Here is a 22193-nt window from a genome sequence, read left to right as displayed (position 1 = left end):
ACAATTTATTGATTACTTCTTTATCTCCAATTAGCGTGAAGTTTTTGCTTTGAAATTTTGATATTTTATGTCGTAATAACGATTATCCGTTACCTCTTCACACAAAATTGACGAAATGGGGCTTCATTGAGGATATAGATAAAAATTACGTAAGGAATGCAGTTATAATATTTTCAAAAACACAGGAAATAAATTAATGAATATGCTATAAATAATCTCAGAAAAAAATATAAATGAATTGTCTAAAATTCATATATTTTTCTGATAAGCATGAGCTTTAAAGTGTCGTATTAAGGGTTATTTTATTTTGTCACTCCGTACGCATTGCACAGAAAGATCTATCGAAACAACGTCAGTCCGCGCTCAGCCGCCGTCGTGGGCAGACACTGTGTCGGTTGTAATCACAGCTCGTACTCGGAAAGATCGCTGTATGAACATGAATATTTTTTATAAGTTCTATATCTCTATAAGGACTATTGAACTGAAACACTTTTGCGTGTCCTCTCATTTATTAGGTTAATTTTATTTCTATGGTACAACTCGGGCGAATCAACATGACGCCTGGCTCAAATGTACAGGACATTTAAACAGGACAGTTACGGACAGTAAAATTTGTGCAATGTACAGTGAGCAAAAAAGTTTTTGAAGTGAAACATCTTTAGGCGCATGAGGGTAAAATTTTTACAAATGAAGCGGAAACGGAAGCGTCACGGAAATTTGAAACATTTTTGTTCAAGAAGAGGAGGAGGTTTTTGATCAAGGGAGAGAGCGATTGACACCGATTGAAGATAAGTATTTCTTACTTTCGGGCTTCTCTACTAGCCTTGTATCGTGCTGATTTAGCGCGCGGCCGCTAGTAAGTAGAACATCTTCCCTACTAGCCATGTTTCGTGCAGGTTTTTTTTTTAAATCTAAGATGGCTGCCGCGCAAAATTATGATTTCAAAATTATGTATATCGTATCCGAGATTATTGAGGGTGCAAAGAATGAATTTGGGATCATTTTTGAAATCCAAGATGGCCGCCACTCAAATTTATGATTTCGATACCATCGATATCGAATCCGAGGTTCTCGAGGGTGCAGTGAACGAATTTGGTATCATTTTTAAAATCGAAGATGGCCGCCGCGCAAAATTATGATTTCAACACGATGTATATCGAATCCGAGGTTCCCAAGGGTGCAGAGAACGAACTTGGGATCATTTATTATCAGTCAATCAGTGTCTATATGTGCCAATAAAGTGTCACGAAAATATGGGAGGTTTTTATCCAAGGGGGAGAAGGAGATTGAGACCGATTGAGATAGAATGAGAAATGGCGAACGTAGCATGAAGTGTACAGGTCACCTGGTGTTAAGTGATCACCACCACCCACATTCTCTTGCAACACCATAGGAATAACAGGAGCGTTGCCGGCCTTTAAGGAAGTTGTACCCGCTTTTTTTGAAGGTACCCATGTCATATCGTCCCGGAAACACCGCACAAGGAAGTTCATTCCACAGCTTTGATGTACGTGGAAGAAAGCTCCTTGAAAACCGCACTGTGGAGGACCGCCAAACATCCAGATGGTGGGGATGATATACTAACTTGTGGCGTGGAGTGCGAAGGTGGAATTCGGCGGCAGGAATCAGGTTAAACAGCTCCTCGGAATAAATGCGGTAGAAGACACACAATGAAGCGACGGTTCTACGCAACGCCAAATGATCCAGCCATTCACAGAGCACTGGGTCCCCGACAATTCAAGCCGCTCTGCGTTGCACGCAGTCAAATGGATCGAGCTGATACTGGGGTGCGCTAGACCAGAGATTGCAGCAATACTCCATGTGTGGCCGCTTCTGCGCTTTGTACTGCGCTAGAATGTGGGTGTGTGTGAAGTATTGCCGTGCTCTTTTAATAACGCCCAGCTTCTTCGAAGCCAATTTGGCTTGGCCCTCGAGATTTTGACACCCAGTATTCCGATACTAGGTGAGGCTTCAAGGGAAGTGTTGTCGAAGAGCAGTGATACGACAAATGGGGTTTTTTTGGTGGAAAGGTTTAAGGTTCTGGTCGACGATTACCCGAGAGAGACCTGCATGGCCCGTGTATACGGAATCACCAAAGCTGTCGTCTGCATAGCAATGTATGTTGGAGGTGTCCAACATATCATTGCTATGCTGATCTCAAAAAAACCTTAAATTTTTTCCTGTTAATTTTATTTACATTTAAATCGAATAGCAACTACCTATGTTATTTAATAATATACTTATATAAGACGTTAAAAAAAATATATATTATTCGTTTTCGTACGAGAAAGTAAAATGGAAATAAAAACTTTTTTGCACAATGTTCATTGCCCAAACGACATTTGAGCCAGGTGTCATGTTGATTCGCCAGGGTTGTACCATTGAAATAAAATGTACCTACCTAAAAAAAACGACAGTCATGACACGCAAAAGTGTTTCAGTTCAATAGTCCTTTATCAATAGGATATTAAAATTGATAATTGAAGCCAAATAATATCGATAAACAAAAATAAAAAACAATACTATAGTATAATTGAACCTTAATATTGAATGTTATATCGATAGCGCTATAGATATTATAGATGATTTCCGGCTTATATTAAATCATATATCGATAACCAAAGTATCGATAGTTCGACAACACCAGCCCGCACGCACGACGCAACGATGACCCAGTAGCAGATTACAGCGCGGCCGCGCGGTCAGCGAATAATAGCGGAGGCCCGGTAGGTGCGGGGAAAACATCTCGCTCCGCCCAGATACTCAAGGCCGTTGGCAGAAACAGCACCGTGAACAAGTGAAGTCACGGACAACGAAGTTGTTACCTAATACAGTATTTAAAAAAAACAAGATACGCAGATAAGTATTACATAAAATATTTAAAAAAAGACTAACAATATCAGAAAACTTAGACCGTACATAAAATAAATTAAATAAACTCGCCTAGTATCGTAATTCTAGAGCTCAAAATCTTCAGCGATTTCAAATATCGCGGCAGCCCCAAAGAGCTGTTTGCCCTGATTCCTGCAGCCGGATTCCACCTTCGCAACGCCATACACTTTGATATCATCCTCACCAATTGAATGAAGAGGACATTACGATTTTCAAAGATTTTTTTGACACATAACACAAATGTGTCTACATTAAAAAAAGCAGGTTCCAAAAGGCTGGCATTGCACCTGAGATTCCTACGATATCGCAGGGGAATGTGGACAGTGGTGATCACTATCAGGTAGCCCGTAAGCTCGTATGCCTCCCTCTTCCATAAAAAAACATATAGATTTTTTTTATATAAATTTGAAATGATAGGGAAGAATGGGTGAGCATTGCCCTAAGACTAATTATCTATTGCTTTTATGAATGATAATATTAAATCAAGTTTACGAATTTTTTTTTAACTTTTATATTAAATGGAAGTATTTCGTGAGCTGATAATACACATCTGTTTTGTTATGTGATTGAGTTCCCAAGGCAGGGTTTGCCATTCTCACTTAAATGATATATTTAAAGATATATGCGAGAAGCAATATGACATCAACGTCGTACGATACATGGATGGCAGTGCCTTTTTGTTAACGTCTACACCAAGTCACACAACCCTGAATCCAAAATACCAGTGATGGTTTTCATTCAAATGGCTCTTATATGTCTGGTTCCGTTAACTTGTTCTCACTTGATTTACTTCTTTAGATTAGAGATGCTCGTTTACGTGAAGTTCCAGGAAATGGCGGATTGAAAGATACGGTAATAACTCTTCACTGGGTTAAAGAAAATATACATGAACATTGCAGTGTTTGGTGATAGTTCAGGTGCTTCTAGATACTTATTTAATACTTTCGCCAATGGCTGTAGGACCAGTAGGAGACTCCTTTGCACTGGTTGCCGGATAGATTATGGGTACCACAACGGTACGTATTTCTGCCGTGAAGCAGTAATGTCTAAACATTCCTGTGTTTCGGTCTGAAGGGCGCCGTACCTAGTGAAATTACTGCAAGTGAGACTTGACATCTTTTATCTCAAGGTGAAGAGCGCAGTTGTAGTGCTGCTCAGTTTTTTTTTGGTTTTTCAATAATCTTGAGCGGCACTGCATTGTAATGGGAAGGGCGTTACTTTCCATCAGCTGACGTCCTGCTTGTCTTGACCCTTATATTCATTAAAAAAAACGGCTTTTTATTAAAATTATTGCTCAAAGCGGAGTTTGTATTGAAGAATGAAAAGAGAGCTTTTAGAGGGTTCTTGCTATAGCCCATAGCTTTCAGAGCGGTAAAAAACTTAGGCAAAGGCACTAATGATGTTGGAGAATTATTAGAATTCCTAAGGAGTTACCAGCCCTCAGTCGAACAAACTTAACTGAAAAAAAATGACTGAAGACGAAAAATATAGAGGACTTCCTGAACATTTTGTACCTGTAGTTGAAAAGAGGTTTAACACCGTAGAGCCATTTATTACTGAAGATCCGCTTCAAACACTAGTTAAAGGTTATGTGAATAATTCTGGAGAAGGCATACCTATAATATCGGTAGAAATAAAAAGATTAGATGTTAGAAATAATAATCCATCATATGTTGTACCTAGAGAGATAGCTGAAGCAGTTTCTAAAGAAAAGTTTAAATAAATAGGAGAGAAGATACAAAGATTTTATTCAGTCATTAGGAATCATCAAAAGAATCAGTAAAGAAAATACGGATATTATACGTGATTTACTCACATATGTGAATTTTGCTTACAACACTCATAGATTTCATCTCTATGCCAAATTAATTGTCTGTCGATATGACGTATAGATTTAATTATGACACTAATTGGAATTTAATTTAATTTATTACTACAACTGAAATATTTTGACTATGCTCACAGGCCAACTCTATTATAATAAGGCTCCAGTAATATGTATAGAAATCATTTTTTTTTATTTCAATAAATGAATGTTTGCCAGAAAGTCTCACAAAAACCTGCTATTAGGTACGTGATAAAACAATCATTTAAATATTTAGGCTCAGATAATTATACGCCTAGATAGATCATGACAGCTGTGAAAACATCGAAGAAAATATAATTTAGAACTAACGGATAACTCAACGGATCAGCCTAGCAATCCAACGCGGAAATGCTGCCAGTATTCTTGTATTGTAGTCATAGTATTGTAAATATAGTTACAAGATTTGTTTTGTTAGAACTAACTAAATTCGATTACAACTTCCTTAATGCGTTTATAATTAGGCTTCTAAATGATTTAGTCAGTCAGAAACCACACTTGCTTCTGAATTTAGGATGCTAGGTTACTGAATGCGATTATACTTTTCTCAATTCAGTAAGGACTGAATTAAGACGACTAAATTCAGTGAAGTGTAATAAGCCTGTACCCACCTGTAACCTGTATTTTGAGAAATTCACGCACACTACTATATATGTCATAAAAATCGAAGTTGTAAGACGTAGCTTGTCATGGACACTAAACTAATATTCCTGGTTTGTTTTTAACGATTGTCTAACAGCACGGGATTCTATCAAGAAGTATAAATTATCTAATACTAACTGAAAATTTCAGAGCGATGATAGAAAATAGTAAGCAAGACGGAACAATTGACATCATTAATTGGTTTGACCTGACACCAATAAGTCTAAATCATTATAATGATTATTAAGTTATTGCATGGCATGCTGTACGTCATATTAAATATTATCTCATACGAAGTGGGTAAAACCACAAAGCAAAATCAAGTAGGAAGTTGAAGAGGAAACTCTGCGACCGATACACGACTTAAACAAGACATCAACATACCTACTTATGCTATTACTATATTATTAAGGACGCGTTCTCAATACAGAGAGGTATCGAATAGCACCACTACACTGACACAGCTCAAACACATACACGCACTTAAAGTTAGTTGCGGAAACAAATGAATTTGATACTTTAGCAAGTTTGAATTTTGTTTTCTTTTAATACCTATGTATTTTTGATAATTGGTTGATGTATTAGTTTAGTAGTTAAATATTAGAACTTTAGATCGTAATTCTGTCGCATAACGTCGTGTGCAATTTTTTTTTAAATCCAATATGGCCGCCGCGAAAAATAATGATATCAGCATTCAGCAATATGGGTATCATATCCGAGGTTACTACCGCTAATAATAATTTTATATAACTAGCTGACCCGACAGACGTTGTTCTGTAGATAATAAAAAAAACTGTTTTCCAGGAATTTGCCAATAATATTTCAAAACAACAAGAATTATTTCGTAAAAAAATGCTCCCTGTTGTTATAATGAAATTGATTCACAGCGGAACTGTCAAATCGTGCGTCACTAAATTCTCTCATAGAAAATATGTCCATACAAAACAAATATTGAAATTAAAAATAATTATGGGTCCCAAATCGAAATAGAAAGTATCCTATCTCTCAAGTTGGACCAAACTGCACTCCATGAAGTAATCCCAATTAAAATCATTATAAGTTCATTAGTTTAGGATTCCATCGCGGACAAACAACGTGTCACTTAATTTATATAATATATTAAGATTCAGTGGCGTAGTGTGAATTGACGAGGCCCCGTATAAAAATTTGCCTGGGGGCCCTAATGAAGGGTAAAGATTTTTCACAAAAAGAAAAAAAATATTTATTCATCATAATTATCTAAGTATCTGTCATTTTTAACAAAAATTTTACAAACACTCTCCTTGCCTTGAATTTGTGTTTACGCAAGTCGGGGAAGCCCCTGTATATTTGATACGGACGATACGGCCCTGCTTCCTAGCTATCTAATACGTATGTAGTTACAGTGTTGCGTAGACATGTTACAAGATGCAAGACGTTAAATACAGTATTATTATTTATTTTGTTATATTTTTAATTTCTGTGATAGAATGCCACAAGAGCAGAGGTGATAATGTGAGTACATCTACGATTATAAATAGCAGTATCAAATAGTTATCTCCCTCAATGTGTGCGATGATTCGACGTTATAATCACCTATAACTTACAATTTATTTGAACGGCAACGCAAGTTGGCGCTTTTATTTCAAAGTAACAAAGCCAAAAAATAGGTACCTTTTCGAAAAAAACATAACCAGAACTACTTGTTACATATTATTATATTAAAATTATTGCACCTACATACTTATACTGGCAACCTACACTATCATACATCATTTTAACCGACTTCAAAAAAGGAGGAGGTTCTCAATTCGTCGGTATGTTTTATTTTATGTTTGTTACCTCAAAACTTTCGACTGGGTGAGCCGATTTTGATAATTATTAATTTATTTGAAAGCTGGTGCTTCCCGTGTTTGTAAATTGTAATATCCATGGTCCATATCTGACAATGGCATCCATGAGAAAACAATAAAAGTCTTAAATTTGCTATACACACGTATATAAATTATAATTAATATAATAATAATGATAAATTTACGAATACCTCAACATCGCAACTGATTTCGATGGATCTTTTTTTATTGGAAAGGATATCAAAGATAAGAAGATGGACGGTCGGCAGGTGATCTTCTGGTGTACCTAACACATAGATGGGCGGCGGCTATTGAAAGCAAGGGGGAAGGCCTGGCAGTTAGCCTGGATATAGCGAAGGCCTTTGATCGTGTATGGCACAAGGCGCTCCTCTCAAAACTTCCATCATTTGGGCTTCCCGAGAGCTTATTCAAGTGGACCTCCAGCTTCCTCACTGGGCAGAGCATACAAATCGTTGTAATGAAAGGGTGAATTCACCCTTGAACCTTGAACCTTGAACCTTGATTGAACCTTGTCCAATTTAACCCCCAAAAGACTCGAGTTTGCGCGTTTACCACCAAAAAACCCCATTTGTCGTATCACCGCTCTTCGATAACACTTCCCTTAAAGCCTCGCCTAGTATCGGAATACTGGGTCTCGAAATCTCGAGCGATTGTCAATTCCGTGGCTTCGAAGAAGCTGGGCGTCATCAATAGAGAATGGCAATACTTCAAGCCGGCCCACATTCTAGCGCTGTACAAAGCGCAGGTCAGGCCACACATGGAGTATTGCTGTCATCTCTGGTCGGCGCACCCCAGTATCAGCTCGACCGCTTGCAACGCAGAGCAGCTCGAATTGTCGGGGACCCAGTGCTCTGTGAACGGCTGGATCACATGGCGTTGCGTAGAGACTTCGCTTCATTGTGTGTCTTCTACCGCATTTATCACGGGGAGTGTTCCGAAGAGCTGTATAACCTGATTCCTGCCACCGAATTCCACCTTCGTACGACACGCCACAAGTTAGGATATCATCCCCACGATCTGGATGTGTGGCGGTTCTCCACAGTGCGGTTTTCAAGGAACTTTTTTCCACGTACTACAAAGCTGTGGAATGAGTTTCCTTGTGCGGTGTTTCCGGGACGATACGACATGGGTACCTTCAAAAAAGCGCGTACACCTTCCTTAAAGGCCGTCAACGCTCTTGTGATTCCTCTGGTGTTGCAAGAGAATGTGGGCGGCGGTGATCACTTAACCAGGTGACCCGTACGCTCGTTTGTGCTCCTATATATACAAAAAAAAGATAGTTTGGTGAGAGTTTTGTTAGGTTCTGATTACGGAATCCATGACAAAGTAATGGAACTCTTCAATTCTTAGGAGCAAATTAACGATACTCGGCCGAATCTTTTTTATGCTATCCGGATATTTAAGTCATCTACCATAACATAGTTATGGTCAAGTAATTGTCGTAGTCGAATATGATGACCAATGGGCCTCCTTTACGACTTACAGTATGGGTGCGATCTGTGGCAGAATATGTAACTGTCTGTAATTAAATTGCGAAATGCTGACGTTCATTGCTGCATTGAAAAATTTAGTATATCTACACATATTTAGACAAATTGTTAGTAAGTGTACTTCAATTCACTAAAATATTTTTTTTAACAAAAAGCAATCGACTTCAAAAACACAAGTTGGTTGTTTTTTTGTTAATTTTTTATTATCCATCACTGTGAGCGTATTTTATAACACCTGACAATTATTTAATACCAATATGTCAGACTAGGATATTGTATGCAAAGTATTTATAGAGCAGTGTACCACAGCATCGTCTTTTCCTGACGTGAAGCATTGTGCAAGCAGTTTTATGATTCGCTTTAAAGGGTGCCGGATCTATAGATTACTATTGCGTGCAGCTCTTGATGTTTCTGATATCAGATTGACGTGGCAATCACTGAAATTCTGATCCTCTCTCGGCATGTTGATCCTGTAAAGCTTTCAGTATAAATAAAACAACAATAAAAATATAAATGTGAATTTGTCTATTTGTATAAATTATATTTCCTTTTGTGTAGTTTATTTATTTTAGATAGGCTTTAATTAGCACATTTATATTAGGTAACATATCTTTTGTTTACATTTGAACATAACCTAGCATTAACATTATTTAATTATCTATATTATCATTAAAACTTTATTTATGATATACCTAGGTATGATATAATTTTGGCATTTTCCTTGTTTCACTGCTGCTATCCGACGAAAGCTGCTAATGGACCACAAACTACACTGATGCATTTTTTCAGTTTGAAAATTAAAAAATCAAGTTTAGTATATTTAAAATCAAAAAATATAGAAATATGCCTTGAAAAACGAAAACATAAACAAGCTTAGAATAAACAAAAACCTAAACTCTCAAAATCTCTCAGAACTAGTTAGAATCCACCACAGAATCCATAGAACGACGAGAAAAAGTACAAGATTTTTGTATTTACATCAGTTTAATTTGGTTTATGATTGGAAACTTAAGAACCCCTGATAACTGGAACGCAAAACTTAAATCTTAAAACTTAATAAATAACGATATCCTGTTAACTTGGTAGGGCTTCTATAATATTTGACGAGACTGAAAATCTTATGTCCCGAAGTGACAAGAGGAATCGCGGGGTCACTCAGAAATATGGGTTCAATGAGAAATCGCAGAATGGCAGGGCGCATCGCCTATAGGCCGACCGTTTATCTGAGTCCTCGCCTGCAGGGTACAGGGGCGCGGGGGTATGACGACAAAGGGGACTGAGACAGGTGCGGGCGGCGGGGGCGCTTAGTGAAATGAGTCTCAATTCCCTTTGTCGTTATACTCCCGCGCCCCTGTACCCTACAGGCGAGGACTCAGATAAACGGTCGGCCTATTTAATAGTACTTATTACTACATTGCCCAATAAAAATATTACCCCAGCTTCCTCTACCCTCAGGAATCAGATGAAAGTCGTGATTGACTCGTCACTTTCTCCCATAAAAAGTTACTTAATAAATCATTGTAATTTTTGGATGCGATTACTAATTATCATAGTAATCGCGACCGTCATGTTCACGAAGCATACTTACACAAATAATGAATTCAAGCTGTAAAGGTTGATGCATCAAATTTACGATAATCAATACACAGTTTATTCTTTGTTGCTTTTTGTGTAATATTTGATATTATTTAAACATAATTCATATATTGGACGCAGCACCTTAAAAATTATACAAATGATTTAAGTTTTCATTCGTGTTCATTCCGCCAATATTTGTTTTTAAACAATTCGCCAAAATCTGGCACGAGACTGAGAAGATTTTGGCGAGACAACATGTCCTGAGGATGCCTCGTGTAGAGGCGAAACACGTGTCGAATTGTTTAAAAACAAATATTGGCGGAATTAACACTAAAGGAAACTTAAATAATTTGTATAATTATGGATTTCCACAAAGTAACGACTACTTCAATAAATTTACCTTAAAAATTTATTATTATAATATAATAATTACTATTGTGAAATAATCTATTTGATTGAAAAGAGTAGCCGTTGAATTTCTTGTATGTTCTTCTCACGAGCACAACTTTTTCCGAAAACAAATTGGTAGATTCAGCAATTTTAAATAAATATTAATTATAGTGACGATTTAAAAGCCCTTAGTTTAAGTCTAATTAAATTTATGTTTATTTCACTTTTACTTTAAAAATTAAATATCAATTAATCTTTAAATTTACAGGAACGACCTACCGTAATAGTTAAAGAAGGTATTTTGATAGGAAAAACATCAAGGACGTTTTATGGAGACACCTATTACAGTTTTAAAGGCATTCCTTATGCTGAGGCCCCTACAGGAGAACACAGATTTGAGGTAAATTAATTTAATTACTATGATTGATACATTAACTAAATATTAAGTATATGTCCTCATGTCATTGTGTCTGAGAAATATAAATTCTAATGACTTCTTATACTATTAGTTGAAATACAAGTTGGTACGGAAAAAGTTCAACAATAAAGACACCATTAGTATAGACGACCTGTATAGCTGAGTGTTTAGAGGTCCCGGGTTCGAATCCCGGTAAGTGCATGTTGTGTGCATATAAATATGATGAATATGGATGTTTTTTTTTTCCGAGTAATGGATGTTTAAATGTATTTATGTATGTTTAAGTAAGTATATTGTATTAAATATATAGTTGTCTTGCAACCCATAACACAGGCTATATATGCCTAATTTGGCGCAAGATAATATGTGTAAAAAGTGTCAATATTAGTAATGGAATCCTTAAATGTTTGCCATTATTTACTGGTCATTACGTTTTTGATAAAGTGATACAAGCTCGAGGATGCATATCGCCAGCGTATATAAGAGTATATAACATACAGATAGCATTTAGTTCTAAGTTGGAAAAGCCGGAGACCCAAAATTCTTGAGTAAGGTGGACAAAGCAGGTTGTGAATCGACCCATCTCGATCCTTTCATTCCGCACCTTCCAGACTTCGTTGTTATGGTCATCATTTTGTGCCCATAAATGTGAGAGCGCTTCCGCTATACCTATAGGTACTAATTCATTTCTTAACATTGATTTGCATGACAATTATATTTCAGGCTCCTTTACGTCCAAAGCCATGGAACGGAGAACGTGAAGCTACTGAACATGGTCCCGTCTGTACCCAAATTAACTTCAGTTTACAAGTCGTTGGATCTGAACAATGTTTATTTCTAAATATCTATACCAGATCTCTGAAGAGTAACGCAAAAATACCAGTGATGGTTTTTATTCACGGTGGTTCTTATCAGTCGGGATCGGGGAATTCAGACAACTTTTCACCAGATTTGCTCCTAGAGCATGGAGTTATAATCGTGACGATTAACTATAGACAGGAGGTACTAGGGTACCTTTCGTTAGATTTACCTTCTGTCCCCGGTAATGCTGGGATGAAGGACCAAGTTATGGCACTTCGGTGGCTGAAAGAGAACATAGCGAAATTTGGTGGAGATCCCGATAGTGTTACAATTTTTGGTGAAAGCTCCGGGTCCACTTCAGTTACGTACCTCGTAGTGTCTGATATGGCTAAAGGGTTATTTAATAAAGCAATTGCTCAAAGCGGTGTTTGTCTTCAAGATTGGTCGCAGGGAAGGGATATGGTAGGTAAAGCATTTAGAGCTGCTAAGGCACTGGGAAAAGAAATTCATGATGTTAATGAGTTACTCAAATTTTTCAATAGTTTACCAGCAGGTAATCTTACAAATTTGAATGAAGCAAGTATGACAGAAGAGGAGAATTACCGAGGTCTTCCAGAGAGATTTGTACCAGTTATAGAACAATCGTTTCCGAATGTCGAATCATTTCTCGATGAAAACCCTAAATTAAAACTGGCAAGTGGTAGAGTTAATAATGTAACTCTCATGCTTGGTTATAACTCAGGTGAAGGTATTTCAATAATTTCATACATTAAGGACAGATTGGACGTTAAAAACAAGAATCCTTCCTATTTTGTGCCCAGAGATATCGCTGAACGAGTGTCTGAAGAAAAAATGAAAGATTTAGGTAGAAGGATAGTAAGATTTTATGGTGGTGTTGAGGGTTGTATGCAAAAAGACAATGTTGATGGACTAAAAAACATGGCAACCGATATATATTTTGCATTTAACACTCATAGATTTGCTTATCTCTATAACAATGGACCAGTTTATATGTACAGATTTGATTATGACACTGATTTAAATATTGTAAAGAATCGCTTTACAACTTACCAGAATGTAGAAGGTGCTAGTCATGGAGATGAACTGTTTTATATATTCTTTAATGAATTCAATAAAAATATTTTGGAGAAGGAACCAAAGCTGAGGAACATTGCAAGGGAAGTTACAAAGCTTTGGACCAATTTTGCAAAAACAGGGTATGTACATTATTGTTAATGTTAAATATAATAATATTGTGATACCGTGCCATGAATACAAGTCAATAGACAGATTATTCTCTCTAGTCACAACAAATATTTTATACCTAATAAAACAGATTCATGAAATTCATAATTTGCTAATTGCGATTTGGAATATTTTCAGTTGTATAAAGGTAAAAGCGACTATAATTTTATTTCTTTAGGGCTTAAAAAGTACATATAGGTACTTGGAAAACTTATCATAACAAAATCTACACAATGCCATACCGTGCTCTAAAATTACCTTAATGAGCCGACTGTCCGCGACTTTGAAAAAAATACATCAAAATAAATGATCATCAAGATTAACTTATTATCTATTAATACGGCTTTACTCACGTTTTTGTCGGTGGCGGTACTCGTACCAACTAGTTTCGGACCATTCGGAGGTCCTTCATCAGGGTGAGTGTGGTGGGTTCGCGATAACGTCCCACCTCTTACTGGAGGTACCGACACCGACAAAAACGTGAGTAAAGCCGTTTTAATAGATAATTGAATAATGACTCACGAAAGTTTTAATAATTTATATGATCATCAGGATATATTAGCTTAATATAACAACAAACTTCATTAATATTAATGAAGCTTAAACATAACTAGTATGTGTAATAAATACTGATAATTTAAAAATATTTAAAATAGTTTCAATGATTGGACGCTGCCTGTAGGTGCATGCAGATGGTAATATGACAATAATGGTTGTAAGTTGTGTGTACTTATGGGACACTACCAATAATATTTTCATTGAAATTAAATAGACACTTTATTTTATTTTGTAGACTTTTTAAAAATAACTTGTAACTTTTACAGAAATCCTACACGGGACAACAGTTTGGGCGTAAAGTGGAAGCCTTACACGAAGTCTGGTAAAGAGTTTATGAACATCAACCAGAATTACACAATGGGAAGCTTTGCTGATCGACAGAGAATTGAGTTCTGGAATCAAATTTATAAGGAAGCTGGGCTATCATATATCGACCAATAAATTAGTGTAATCGAAATGTATTACTATCGTAATACTATAGAATAATATTATCATTTTTCTATTACTATGGAATAAAATATAATACTATAGAATATGGAATAGGAGACGAGCCACATACTATGTAGTAACCGCCTGTTACTAATCATAATTCAAATTCAAATTAAAATATTTTTATTCAAAATAGGATTTAAAATCATTTATTGAACGTCAAAAACTACCACCCATTCAAAAGAGACTGCCTCAGACCTGAGAAGAATGGGCGCAAGAAACTCAGCGGGCTTTTTTTTTTAATATAAAATGTGGATTGCAATGTAATATCGTACAATAAACATTTATAATTAAAGAGCCTGAGGGTGTTCGCTTTATTCCCAGTCCGTGGTGTCATTAAGAAATACCTTTCCCACACAAACGTTTTTTAACAATTCTTTTAAATTTCGTAACACATTTGTACATTTTCTGGGATCATATTGTAGAAGCATATACATCGCCCAACAAAGACTTACTAACTCGACCCAACCGAGCAGCAAGCATAACAAGTTTACCTTTAGTCTAGTTTAAGTTAGTCATACCTTATTGAATCGTTTTTTTAACCCATAGGTGTCTAATATGTATATCTAATATATATCTAATAATAATCTAATAATCTAAAGGGTGAACGCTTTCACATACCTACCACATTCTGAAAATAGATCTTAAATTAATCCTCAGTAGTCAATTGAATACGATATGTTATAATTATTAATTGACCAATTACGGTATGTTGTGATCATTACTGACCAATGAACAGTTACTACCCCTAGCCCACTCAGAGGTTTGACTGAATTGTTTGCATTGCGAACATAAATAATTAATATAATTCACACATTGAGTCAACTCCGCGATTGGACGGAGCTGCAACGATGGGGTGCTCTGTGAAGAAGTGGGGCGTCCATCTCGTACCCGAGATGTCCGCGGTTGTATTGCGTCCAAGTACTCATATTAAGGCAATAGGCATGTCTGACTCATGTCACAACTCCATTTTCTACATAGTAAAATTTTGGCTTACCGTAATTTATCAACACAGGTACTGTTAAGTTAAACTGTGCAGTTAAGGTAAGATATATATATGTATTTTATCTTAAATCTTTAATAATTACAATGTTATTTATAAATTATTCTCTACTCAATCTAGGAGAGTAGTTCTCTAAATCCTTCAATATAATATCATAGCGACATTGTTTTTCGATATGTTTAGAATCGATCATCATGTTTTCCTAATACTGTAAGATTAAGCCACAGCACAGAATGGCCGGATGTCATCTTCATTCGTCCCAAAGGCTATATTTTTCAAATAGGGTGGAGGCCAACTTATGACGGTAAAGATGGGACTGATTAAATATTTCCTCAAATTTACTGTATTATAAATAAACGCGAATCACTTTAACTTTAAATTTTTAGTCTTTATATTACCTTTTTCACTACAAAATAACAGGACAGACGTTTAGAATTAGAAATATTAAGTTTTACTGACGTGCGCAGTCCCATCATCAGTCAGCATCTTAATGTAAATCTTATCTCAAGAAATATTAAAAAACCAATGAAATGAGAATTTGTCTTTATTTACAAAATAAATACATAAAAATAATTACATATCAAAATAGTTACTAATTTTGACTTATACTTAAAACAGATAATATACAGAACAGTAATAATATAATATTAAAATTAACCGATGCATGTTATAAAAAACTTATGATCAAAGGGTGACATAAATTATTGTGAATCGGGAATCTCCAAAATCCTAGAATCTTGGTTATCGTCCCGGTTATTATGCCTAATAGTTTTAAAAACCATTACGGCTTAAAAGTTATAACTTATAATATCTATACTTTCAAGAATATACTGAGGTTTTATACAATTATTTTAGTCAGTCGATGATTTTGTGAAAAAAAAAATACTTACAAGATATCACGAATATACATTTTATATTTTTGAAGTGAAAACTTTCTTCGGCGCTCTGTTTCTGCCATAAATGTATGCTATAAAGATCGATTGGACTAAGGGGGACTCGCTCGTCGATTGGTGTTGCGGCGTGGTTAGAGGTTATTTTATATTTAATTACTTCGAAGAAAAAGTGGACTGTATTTTTATGATATTTTAAAAGAGCGGTTTGCGGTATTAAGAAAGAAGAGCAAGAAATACATGCACGGCTACCTTGCGATGTGAACAATCGCATGATTGTGATCTGGCGTCAACCCTAGCATCACTATCGATCACTGACTGTTGATACTGTGCACCAGAACTTAAGAGGTTATAAGATGGCAGCGTGCAATGTACTGCAATCGGCGGGTTTGAAACAACGAACTGCGAGTAACTTACTGACATAGGCGTGCGAAAGGATGCGGAGATGGTGTGGGTAAAAATAAGAATGTCTTCCGACCTATGTCGCTTCAGGAGATTTTTAGTCGGTGTCCGCGTATGTGGACAAATGAGGAAGCTCATGGTCGCCCAGAAAGCAATGGAAAGGAAGATATCTCCTTATGGAATTAGAAATGAGGAGATCCGTAGGAGAAATAAGCCACCGACATAGCCCAAATGATTACGAAGCTGAAGTGGCAGTGGGCAGGGCACATAGCTCGACGGACAGAAGGCAGTAAAGTCCTCGAATGGCAACCACGTTCCGGAAGACGCAGTGTTAGTGGCCCCCCTCAAGATTTACCGAAGATCAGGTCAAGATCGCCGGAATAGGTTGGATGAGGTTAGCGCAGAAGCGATCGTCTTTAAGGGAGGCTTTTGTCTAGCTGAATACCAGCTGATATGATTGGTGAAGTGTTTAATTCAGTTGTGTACTCTTACGCACACTGTTTTTATTAATAAATGATGTAAAATTAAAATATAATTAATAGACATAAAAGTAATCGTTGCATAATATTCTCCTACTACATTAAACTCACATTTCATCTATCGTACTCCTATCGCTTCGTCCTGGTCTGGTAATTTGGGCTATACTCAAATAACTATAGGTACCTACTTAAGTATTGTAATGATATTATGAATAAGTTAGAATCTCTAAATTATATTTTTTCGTTGATTGACAGCAACATTCATAAGGAATCGGATGTTTTGCTAACTACGCAAGTATAATATGAATAAATTTGATGATTGAAATGAAGTAAGAAGTTTTAAACATAATAATTGCTAATATGATATTTCCTACATTTACATATGAGATTTCCATAAAATAACATTTTTATATTGATTTTATACTATTAAACCATGTAAATTACGTTATAACTGGCAAGGATAAGCATAAAAGTAGTTAGTAGTATTATTTTAAAATTTTAGGTATGAAGTATTACAGCCTTAAATATTACAATTTGAATTAGTTGCAAATAACAAAACAATTTGCACCTGTTGTTTGCTCTCATAAAATCTGTAATTTGACCATAACAAACATATGGGAAAGCAATTTATAAAAGAGCAACTTGCAATAAGAAACTGAATAATGTTAAAGGTAATTATTATTACATACAGTAGTGTTTCTTGTCTTCTTGCAGTTGTGCTCATAGGCTTAAAAATTAAAATTTTCGGGCCCTTATTATTCCTATTTGTTAGACCAACAAAAAGACCTAACTAAGTTAACCAGTATATATAGATACGGTGTATGCATGGAAAAGGTTGGCATCATAATATCATAAACGTAATAAGCCTTATAACACATAGACAGAACTAGACAAATAAATATTAATTAAATAAAATACTTTTAAAGAATCCAAAAGGTATTAAGATTATTTGGAAAATTAGGATTATTTATTTTTTTACCGTTTCTATGCAGTTTGCGTCGAGGTACCTGAGAATGATGCCTCAAATGAGCCTAATTGCAATATTGTGATCATTTAATAAGTACCTAAGCATTTTGTTTATATGTGTATTTCTCGCGCCACAAGAATATAGGTACCTAATAAATAAGCTGATGTGTTGTGAGTACCTTAAGTGATGTGTAAAACGAAAATAGTGATTTATGCAACTGTTGTGTAATAAGAGGTATTAAAACAGGAATGGAGGTTGTGGGTGATAATAGTATGACATGAGTGTTTTAATACCTTTTTATTAACAGTTTCATACAAGACTTTATCTACACCCATAACATGAATCCTCCATAAACCTCTGAAACAGTTAGCTTACTGCTAACATTAAAAAAGCCAACCCTAGTAACCATAATATCATCCAAACTAGTGTTATTATGAAAATGGATGATACAATGTTGTACTTAATTTCATTACAACACTCGTTTGGATGATGTAATTGTTATTAGGACATTGGGTGTTTTAATGTTGGCAATAAGCTTGCTGTTTTAGAATCATAAATAGAGGATTTAAAGCATGGGTATCGATAAAATCTATTAATTACCCTCAATGTGTAAAAATAAATAACGACAACACAGTTTGAGTCACGTTGAATAAAGTGGTTCCGCATAGAGTCTCGTTGGCACTGAGATTTGTGAGAGGGGGGCGGGTGGCATACTTCCTGGAGGTGGCTCCCGTGACAGTAGCAGTGACGAACGCATCCGACGTTTCGCTGTAAACATAATAATATAAGTATCTATCTATCTATTTTTATATCAATTCAAATTTAATAAAAAGTCATTTATTCACTAAGGACAAATAATGGCACTTTGAGCACTTGAGAGTGCCAACGTAGACGTTTTAACATTTTTTTTGTCATCTGGTGTTAAGTGATTACCGCCGCCCACATTCTCTTTGAAAAACCAGAGGAATCAGTGTACGCGCCTTTTTTTGAAGGTAACCATGTCGTATCGTCCCAGAAAACCTCACAAGGAAGCTCATTCTACAGTTTTGTAGTACGTGGAAGAAATCTCCTTGAAAACCGCACTGTGGAGGACCGTGACACATCCCGATGGTGGGGATGACATCCTAATTTGTGGCGTGTCGTGCGAAGATGGAATTCGGCGGCAGAAATCAGGCGAAACAGCTCTTCGCAACACTCCCCATGATAAATGCGCATACACACAATGAAGCGACGTCTCTACGCAACGTTTACCACTGCTCCGGAATAGTTGAGCTTAAACAAGAAGCAGTAAAACCTCATTGCCACTCTTAAATGAACTTAAAGAGCTTCAGAATTTAATATAATATTTATAAACCATCGATACAAGGTGATGCAGAATAAGTTCATACACATACACAAGTCGCACACATTTCGACTTACTTAAGTTTTAAAATAGGTGTATATAAATCATGAAAAACCCCAATTTACTGAGTAGCTACTGCAGATTCATTAATCAAATTTGTAAGAAAAATACTTTATAAGTTTAACTCTTTATAATATAAATTAATTATATGAGAAAAGCACAGTTTTCGATGACAGGACCAGTAATCACAGTCACTTTGATACACGAACTCATAGCAAGTGTTAAAAACTCAATTGTTCTAAATTCTTGTTGTCTTTTACAACAAAATTTATTCTTAACTTTACCACTAGCATCCGGGCATTTTAAATTGACCTAGAAGAGGCTTTGGAGCAGCGGTCACGATGAGATTACACACAACATTGTTTGACCTAGCGAATAGCTCACCAGTGGAGTGCATTGAGCACAGCATCAGTGCAGCCAGAGCTGCTGCGAGGGGCAACGCGGAAGCCACACCCAGAAGGGCGTACTGCGACGTAGAGTGACGCGACCGGCTGACCCCGCACCCAGTGATGTTGTGGACCTCGTACTCCTGCAGGATCTTCTGGAACTCCACTCCGAGTGCCCGGATTGCGGCCTTCATCGCCATCGGAGTAAGCGCCTCTCCAGTATCCATTTTACGGAATTGAAAGCACGGCCTGTTGAAAACACAATTATGCTATAAAAAATAACAAGTATTTATTTTTATTTATATTAATAGTGCAGGTGACAACTGACAGCTGTCATCCAAATTACGCCTGTCTAGCTGTCGATGTCGACAACACTCTTTCAGTTATTAAGGTTTGGCCTGATTATGACGACATCAAATGATACAAGATATTTATTTTATAAGTGCTTAGATGGATAAAAACTTATAAACTTCCTAATGATTAGCCGCCCTTTTGAGATATAACAAATATCTAAAAAAATTCGTCGTCAGAATATTGCCGGTCCTGTTGGCATCCAGAAGAAAACTGGATAACATTGTCCCTACAAAATAATTTTGACTGCGAAACATAACATTGCCAAATACGTCGGTAATTTTCTTTTCTTGTCCACAAATCCAACTCAAGACTGTGATTAATACATATTTTTAATCTATCTATTCAATTCTATCACAATATTGGCATAGGATTAAGACGAATTTTATCATTTCATGTAATATAAGATATTGTACAAAAGATTTTTTAAGACATTTGTTTTTGACTGTGTCTTGATTTTTATTTTTTTGGTCGAAATGCTGGGGTGTACGTAGAAGTTGAGGGTGTGGACTTTTATAAGGTCGAGGATTCCGTCCTAGGCGTTCTTAGATCGTCTATTCCTTGCATGATTTGTCACCCTTTGCAATTTTTACAATCTCTCCCTTCAATAAATCACTATGATATAATATTATAAAAGAAAGTCCTCCGCCACGTCTGTCTGTCTGTTAGCGAATAAGCCAAAAACTACTACACCGATTTTCAAGCCTTTTTCAAAAATTTGTGGTTCTCGCGGAAGGTTTTAGTATATAATTTGCTTAGTCTTTATATACATATTTGTTACATTAACGATTTTTGTTGGAGGTGGCGGAAAAAAAAACCCCTATGTCTATCTCTTAAGAATAACATACTATATCCATTTTTAGGTATACCTACTTTAAAAAATTAGCAATTATAAAGCGGTATGTAAAAGCTGTTTACAGAAATGCGATATTAATTCTAATCATTTTAGTACTATGGTACCTATTATAAAATCATTCAGAAATACGTTTTTGTTTCATTTTTAACTCATAACTTTGATAACACATTTCCGATGACTTTACACTACATTGTCTCCGAATTCTTATATATTTTTTTTTCTATTGACAGAACAATGTCTGTCGGGTCAGCTAGTCTAATATATAAAATTCTCATGTCGCGGTGTTTGTAGTTAAACTCCTTCGAAGCGGCTTGACCGATTCTCATGAAATTTTGAGTGCATATTGGGTAGGTCTGAGAATCGGACAACATCTATTTTTCATCCCCCTAAATTTTAAGGAGGGGTCCACGCCAAATTTTGTTTTAATTTTTTTTTAAATTTGTTTGATTATGTGTCAACATTAAAAAATACATACAACTTCAAATTTTCACCCATCTACGATCAACAGTTACTTTTGTATCGAGATTTTAATATCGGCAATACAACGTTTGCTGGGTCAGCTAGTAATAGATAAATTTACAAACCCCATTGTGTCGTAAAACGCATCATGCGTCGCGTCGTGCATCTGTAGACGTAAATTGTCGCGTTGAAGTGCGCCCGCTATACGTTGTTTGAGCGCAGCAAGTCGACTGCGACCCGCGCGACCGGTCGGTACGACCAGTCGCAACAGATCCCGCTCACGAACCACCACTACCTAATAATCCAATATTTCAGGCCTTTTATTTTGATATTAATAATCAGAAATATATATCCAGTGGGAAGCTCCTTTGCACTGGAATAATAATGGATACCACAACGCCGCCTTCTTCTGCCGTTAAGCAGTATTGTGTAAGCATTACTGTATTTTGGTCTGCAGAGCGCCGTAGCTAGTGAACCAGTAGTTGACCAATAGGTCAAATGAGACTTGACATCTTGTGTCTTGAGATGACGAGCGTATTAGTGCCGCTCAGAATTTTTGGGTTTTTCAATAATCTTGAGCGGCACTGCATTGTAATATGTAGGGCGTATCTATTACCATCAGCTGAACGTCGAACGTACTTGACTCGTCCTTTATTTTCTTAAAAAAATGAGGAGATCCGTAGGAGAACCAAAGTCATCGACAAAGCACAAATGATTGCGAAACTGAAGTGGCAGTGGGCAGGGCAAATAGTTCGACGGACAGATGGCTGGTGGGGCA

The 22193-nt window shown here is 36.2% G+C and overlaps 3 protein-coding genes across 3 annotated transcripts in view; 2 read left to right on the top strand and 1 right to left on the bottom strand.

The window, feature by feature from the left end:
• Nucleotides 1–22193, top strand: part of LOC126970614 (uncharacterized protein ZK1073.1) — a 255934-nt gene that overhangs the window by 207460 nt on the left and 26281 nt on the right. The window lies entirely within an intron of this gene.
• LOC126970518 (juvenile hormone esterase-like) lies at nt 6675–14517 on the top strand. Its single transcript, XM_050816480.1, has 4 exons — nt 6675–6892; nt 10978–11109; nt 11851–13145; nt 13998–14517. Exons 1-4 carry the CDS (start codon nt 6806–6808, stop codon nt 14170–14172), a joined length of 1689 nt encoding a protein of 562 aa, XP_050672437.1. The 5' UTR covers nt 6675–6805; the 3' UTR covers nt 14173–14517.
• Nucleotides 17599–22193, bottom strand: part of LOC126970205 (cadherin-23) — a 50846-nt gene continuing 46251 nt past the window's right edge. The window contains exons 22-24 of the mRNA XM_050815988.1: nt 21541–21710; nt 19748–19998; nt 17599–18729 (exon numbers count right to left, since the gene is read on the bottom strand). Of these exons, the coding sequence (XP_050671945.1) occupies nt 18602–18729; nt 19748–19998; nt 21541–21710 (549 nt within the window). The 3' untranslated portion in view covers nt 17599–18601. The remainder of the gene's footprint in view (nt 18730–19747; nt 19999–21540; nt 21711–22193) is intronic.

The sequence above is a fragment of the Leptidea sinapis genome, chromosome 1, assembly GCF_905404315.1.
Source record: "Leptidea sinapis chromosome 1, ilLepSina1.1, whole genome shotgun sequence".
Taxonomy (NCBI): domain Eukaryota; kingdom Metazoa; phylum Arthropoda; class Insecta; order Lepidoptera; family Pieridae; genus Leptidea; species Leptidea sinapis.
The sequence above is the reverse complement of the archived record's forward strand: the minus strand, read 5'-3'. Positions and strand labels throughout refer to the sequence as shown.

Excerpts from the sequence above, each read along its gene's own strand:
- LOC126970518 (XM_050816480.1), top strand. The coding sequence starts at position 6,806 with ATGCAAGACGTTAAATACAGTATTATTATTTATTTTGTTATATTTTTA. Across the intron at positions 6,893-10,977 it reads ACAAGAGCAGAGGTGATAAT|GAACGACCTACCGTAATAGT; the intron begins GTGAGTACATCT and ends TTAAATTTACAG. Across the intron at positions 11,110-11,850 it reads CAGGAGAACACAGATTTGAG|GCTCCTTTACGTCCAAAGCC; the intron begins GTAAATTAATTT and ends ATTATATTTCAG.